Below are 6,000 nucleotides of genomic sequence, written 5' to 3'. Positions count from 1 at the left end.
AATTTTTAAGCTGTAATTAACTCGATTAAAAATTTTACTGGTTTGACAGCCCTAATTAAAATACATTAGCTCAAACAAAAACCTAGCTTTTGTTGGTCTTAACAGGGAGCAGCTGGATTTGGCCATGTAAAATGAGGCAGACTAGTGGGCACTGTATCCACCCAAATCAATAAAACTAAATGCAAACACTTTCAAAAAAAAGCCCTTACAACACCACTTTAATTAAACGAATACTCGAAGCAGCAAAATTTAATTCGAATCTTTTTTTCTAATCGAATACTCGAGTTAATTGATTAATCGTTGCAGCACTAGTTTATTGTTTATATTGGGTACACATGAAGTGGGCCGTTCATTCAATGACAACGGTCCCCCACCTCCGTGAAGTTGGCCCCCCATCAGACGCAAATTTATATAAAAATTATGTCAATCGTTTGTGCTATGATTGTGCTTGTTTGTGCTGCAAAAAGTTTTGTTTGTGCCATCATCGTTTTGTAGTTATTAAACATTGTTTTTTAGGTCATCCAGAGTTCACCCAGCCCCCCATCTGCAGCGGAATCGGAGCCCCCCCCCAACAACAACAAAAAAAGTTCCTGCCATCCCAGCAACATTTTCTCGATCCTCCCCTGCTGCTCAGGTATCAAATCCGTACTCAGGAATTCAGGTGACTCGGGGTGAAAATGACATGCAAAAATATGTATTCGGGACAACCCTAGTATGTAATAACAAAGACAAAAACAACCCTTTCAAATGATGTGTTTTATTTTTAAGGCCCTCAAACGGATGTTGTGCTGGTTCGCCTGCTCTTAATTTGAAAAGAATTCACATTCACATCCGTTACATTGTTTGTTTCGTACGCTAGCTTGCCTGCCCTTTATATATACACAACGAAATCACCCGCACAGAGGGTGCATACCATTAAACAGCTGAAAACACTACCATCCGCAATCACGGCAAACGTTCACCGCTGTTCCGAAAGCGTATATCGGACGAGCGGGCAAGAATGAAGACATTTGGAAGGTTTTGGCGTGGATTCAATTGACAGCGTGACGCGGCGGAACTTCCACGCCGACTGACCGAGCGAGCGTCACCGACGCCGGTCGGGGACACGGTGCAAGTCACTGGACAAGCTGCTAAGGGCGTTTCCGGTTCACATCGCTTTAAAACTTGGCGTTTATACCATTTTCAACACTGGAAATAAAAGAAGAACAATGGTGGCAGGTTGGAGAGACAGCGACGAAGAATTTAGCGTTCAACTAGTAGACGCTAAAGTTCCTTCGTTTGAAAATCTGCGTGGTTAAAACATTCAAAAAAGATTTTAAAAAAATTTTTTGACTCGCTATGGAAGAGCAAGAGAGAGAGATTTCCTACACGGAGCCCTCGGTTTCGGGCAGCGCGGTTATGTTGGTGGTGAATCCGAGTCGAGTGCGCCCCCCGCTGGGTGTGGTACTCGCCACGGTGCTGTACTGCGCGGAGCTGCTCAACGCCGCCGTGCTGTGCAGCAACTACCGCCGCACGGACGACGAGCACTGGCTGGGCTTCACCATCGCCTTCATGCTCCTGCCGGCCGTGCTCATCCAGTTCACCCTCATCTTCATCCATAGGGACGTGGACCGAGACCGGCCACTGGTCCTTCTGCTGCACTTGCTTCTCCTGGGACCCGTCATCAGGTAGGCGTCGTCAAACAAAGTAGGGGTGGTACAATATATCGATAGAATGATATATTGCGATATTTTGCAATCCGATAGGCTATCGATATGATGCCGCTGAGAATCGATATATGGCGGAAATTCAGGTTACTTGAAGTTTTGCTCTGAAACTCTGAATTTAGCCAAATTTCAAAATTGTCCTATATGCATGTGTGATACATCATTGGAAAGTTTAAAATCTCAATTTTCTGATGGAAGAAAATTTTTTAATAGTAGGGCATTAAAAAAAAAAAAAAAATTAAACAGCAAAACCCTAACTGAAGGTGAAAGCACGCGAGAGCATAATTATGGTTATGATTTTAACCATAAGCGGATTTTGAGGGGGGGGTGTTATTGCATGAAATTGACTTATATATGTATATATATATATATATATATATATACAAGTTGCAAAGCAATAAAACTGCTACAAAAATGAATGAAATGAACAAAAAAAGTCTATTTTTATAATGGGTCAAAATTATTTTGTCGAACAGATCATGTGACTAGCACCTATATATTAGGGCTGTCAAACGATTAAAATTTTTAATTGAGTTAATTACAGCTTAAAAATTAATTAATCGTAATTAATCGCAATTCAAACTATCTATAAAATATGCCATATTTTTCTGTAACGAATATATATATTCTGTAAAATGTTGGAATGGAAAGATAAGACACAAGATGGATATATACATTCAACATACGGTACATCAGGACTGTAGTGGGCATTTCACTCTACTATCATTTAAATCTGTCTATGCTGTCCTCACTCCGAAGCGTCTACTTTTTCCAAAGCTAGACAGCTAGTGAACGACGCCTTAATAATCAGACTTCTTCCTTTTGCATCTGATTTATTAATAAAATGGCCTCAAACCATTGTCCTCTTTAGACCGTCGTAAAACTACAAAAAAAAAAGTACACAACCATTGCATTAGTAACAACGTTAGCTTAGCACGCTATACAGGTTCACTAAACATAAACGAAAAGCGTCTCATACAAAAAAATATAACATTTCGCTTACTAACATAATATGTACATTCTTTACAACAGCCATACTTACAGACAAATCTTGTCCAAGGATCATATAAGCACAACATTACAACGCAGGCCTCAGCCCGAGACGTCGTGCAGCCATATTGAACTGGCAAGAAAACGATAAACAATGTCGCAAAGCGACCACAAGAGTTCGCTGTTAGACAGCACAAAAAGCCTTGCTGTAAAACTTATCAAAAGGCAAAATACTGTCTGAGCGGGACATGTGCGTTAATTGCGTCAAATATTTTAACGTGATTAATTAAAAAAATTAATTACCGCGCGTTAACGCGATAAATTTGACAGAATGGCAGGTAATAAATTTTTTAAATTTAATGTTGTGAATCAACTGTTACAGTTGTTAAAATTGCTCCCATTATTCCATAATTTCCCTTCTGTCTTCTGTCCCGTCTGTCATTTTGCATCGAGTTCTACATATGTATATATGATATCTACTGTAGCCGTATGTTGGTAGCAACTAGCAACTGGGCGTTGTTTATAGCGGCTGCTGGCCGCAGTCAGGTATGATTGTGTTTTTATTTAGCGGCATGAAATGAACATATTTACTCTCGGTCCATTCCTCATTGCGTCCCAAAGACCGCGCTGACTGTGTTTTACTTCCGCTTTACCTGGTATAATTCAATAATCGGAATTTGGATATTTGTGAATCGTGCTCGAATCTTCCACGGCCGAATCGCGAATAATCTAAGAATCGGTTCTTTAACCTGAGAAAATCGACCAATAAAGCTTTTGAAAACCATTCATAAGAAAAAAAAAAAGATTCATTGAGGCATTTCATTTGTAAAATACATGTTAAAATTAGGGCTGTCAAACGATGACAAATTTTTAATCGAGTTAATTACAGCTTAAAAATTAATTAATGGTAATTAATCTTAATTAATCGCAATTCAAACCATCTCTAAAATATGCCATATTTTTCTGTAAATTATTTTTGGAATGGAAAGATAAGACACAAGATGGATATATACATTCAACATACAGTACATAAGCACTGTATTTGTTTATTATAACAATAAATCAACAAGATAGCATTAACATTATTAACGTTCTGTTATAGCGATCCATGGATAGAAAGACTTGTAGTTATTAAAAAATAAATGTTAGTACAAGTTATAGAAATGTTATTTTAAAGCCCCTCTTAATGTTTTCGTTTTAATAAAATTTGTAAAATTTTCAATCTAAAAATAAACTAGTAGCCCGCCATTGTTGATGTCAATAATTACACAATGCTCATGGGTGCTGAAGCCCATAAAATCAGTAGCACCCAAGCACCAGCAGAGGGCGACAAAACTCCAAAAACACAAGTAACAAGTTGGCATTGCACTGTGCTGTCATTTTAATCTGTCTGAGCGGGGCATGTGCGTTAATTGCGCCAAATATTTTAACATGATTAATTTTAAAAAATTAATTACCGACCGTTAACGCGATAATTTTGAAAGCCCTAGTTAAAATCTTTGTCATCGGGATTGCTTTTCTCTTTAGCACAGGACTTCTTTTTTCTTCTTTCTTTCAGAAAGAAAGCTGACCAATACGCGGGGTCTGAAAGGCAAATTTGCTGTTGGATTATCTTTAAATACCCGCTATTTTTTGAGCAGAATTCTAGCTTTGCATAGGCTAATGTTCCTATTGTTGAAAGCACACAGGTGTGTAATAAACAACTAGCACATTTATATTTTGCTTTTTTTTTTTCTTACTGTACCGAAAATGAACCGAACCGTGACCTCAAAACCGAGGTACGTGCCGAAACGAGATTTTTGTGTACCATTACACCCCTAAAATATAGCGATCAGGCACTTTAAAACTGCAGAATGGGGGGGAAACAAGCAATAAAATTGACTGCACCGTAAATAGAAGATTAAAAAGCTAAAAAATAAATAAATAAATAAAAAATTTAGCTTGATGCCGGATTGCAAACTACTATCATGTGCATAATGGTACCTCAGATACTGTACAAGAGTGAACAACAAAACAAACAACAGTTTTTACAGCACAAACGTAGCACAAACTATTGACATCCTTTTTATTAAATTTGCGTCTGATGAGGGGCCAACTTCACCGAGGTATAAGGCTAGCATATTCCCATAGATACCGAGGTATAAGTCTAGTATATTGCCATAGAATGCACGGCCCAGCTCTACTCTATTGATTTTATTTTAAAACACCCTCCACGAAATCAGCTCGCAATGGTTAGCAACCACACCATTCATCATATTTATTAGCGCTTGTTCTTGGCTGAGCCCTAAAGCGCGTCCCGCTGCATACAACTGTTGAGCGAGATTTAAAAAGAGGGGTCGGAAAGCAGTCTAGAAATAGCCCTGCCCGCTTTTATTCTTAAGGTAATCAAATGGAGAGAGAACCTGTTTGGCAGTAGTGAGCTGAGGGCGGGACTCCAGCGATCTTCAATTCAAATCCTGCTTTGATTCGCCTAGCGCTGCATTTACATGTGTGGAATTGCTTGTTATTTTTACGGTTGTATTGTCACGCTCACTTTTGCACAGATAATCTTACAATCTGCGTGGCTATCCGATGCGCAGATATCTGATCGCTGTAACAATACAATTCGCCTGGAGATAAAATAAATATACAGTGGTATGAAAAAGTGTCTGAACCTTTTGGAATTCCTCACATTTCTGCATAAAATCACCATCAAATGTGATCTGATCTTTGTCAAAATCACACAGATAAAAAAAAAAAAGTGTCTGCTTTAACTAAAACCACCCAAACATTTATAGGTTTTCATTAGGGCTGTCAAAATGATCGCGTTAATGGGCGTTAATGAATTTTTTTGATTAATCACGTTAAAATATTTGACGCAATTAACGCACATGCCCCGCTCAAACAGATTAAAATGACAGCAGTGTAATGTCCGCTTATTACTTGTTTTTTGGTGTTTGGCGCTTGGGTCCAAATGATTTTATGGGTTTTATGCACAATGAGTGAGCATGGTGTAATTATTGACATCAACAATGGCGAGCTAGTAGTTTACTTTTTGATTGGGAAAGTTTACAAATTTTAATAAAACGAAAACATTAAGAGTTTTAATATAAAATTTCTATAACTTGTACTAAAATGTATCTTTTAAGAACTACAAGTCTTTCTATCCATGGATCGCTTTAAGAGAATGTTAATAATGTTAATGCCATCTTGTTGATTTATTGTCTTAATAAACAAATACAGTACTTATGTACCGTATGTTGAATGTATATATCCGTCTTGTGTCTTCTTTCCATTCCAACAATAATTTACAGAAAAATATGAC

General features: G+C 37.9%; 1 protein-coding gene across 1 annotated transcript in view; it reads left to right on the top strand.

Annotated features, from left to right (window-relative positions):
- The first annotated feature begins 853 nt into the window (after positions 1-853).
- The window catches only part of xkrx (XK related X-linked), a 44,180-nt gene continuing 39,033 nt past the window's right edge, over positions 854-6,000 (top strand). The window contains exon 1 of the mRNA XM_057850321.1: positions 854-1,667. Within this exon, the coding sequence (XP_057706304.1) occupies positions 1,339-1,667 (329 nt within the window). The 5' untranslated portion in view covers positions 854-1,338. The remainder of the gene's footprint in view (positions 1,668-6,000) is intronic.

Source organism: Corythoichthys intestinalis, chromosome 11 (assembly GCF_030265065.1).
Source record: "Corythoichthys intestinalis isolate RoL2023-P3 chromosome 11, ASM3026506v1, whole genome shotgun sequence".
In the NCBI taxonomy this organism is placed as follows: domain Eukaryota; kingdom Metazoa; phylum Chordata; class Actinopteri; order Syngnathiformes; family Syngnathidae; genus Corythoichthys; species Corythoichthys intestinalis.
Note: the sequence above shows the minus strand (reverse complement) of the source record. Positions and strands in the feature narration are given on the sequence as shown.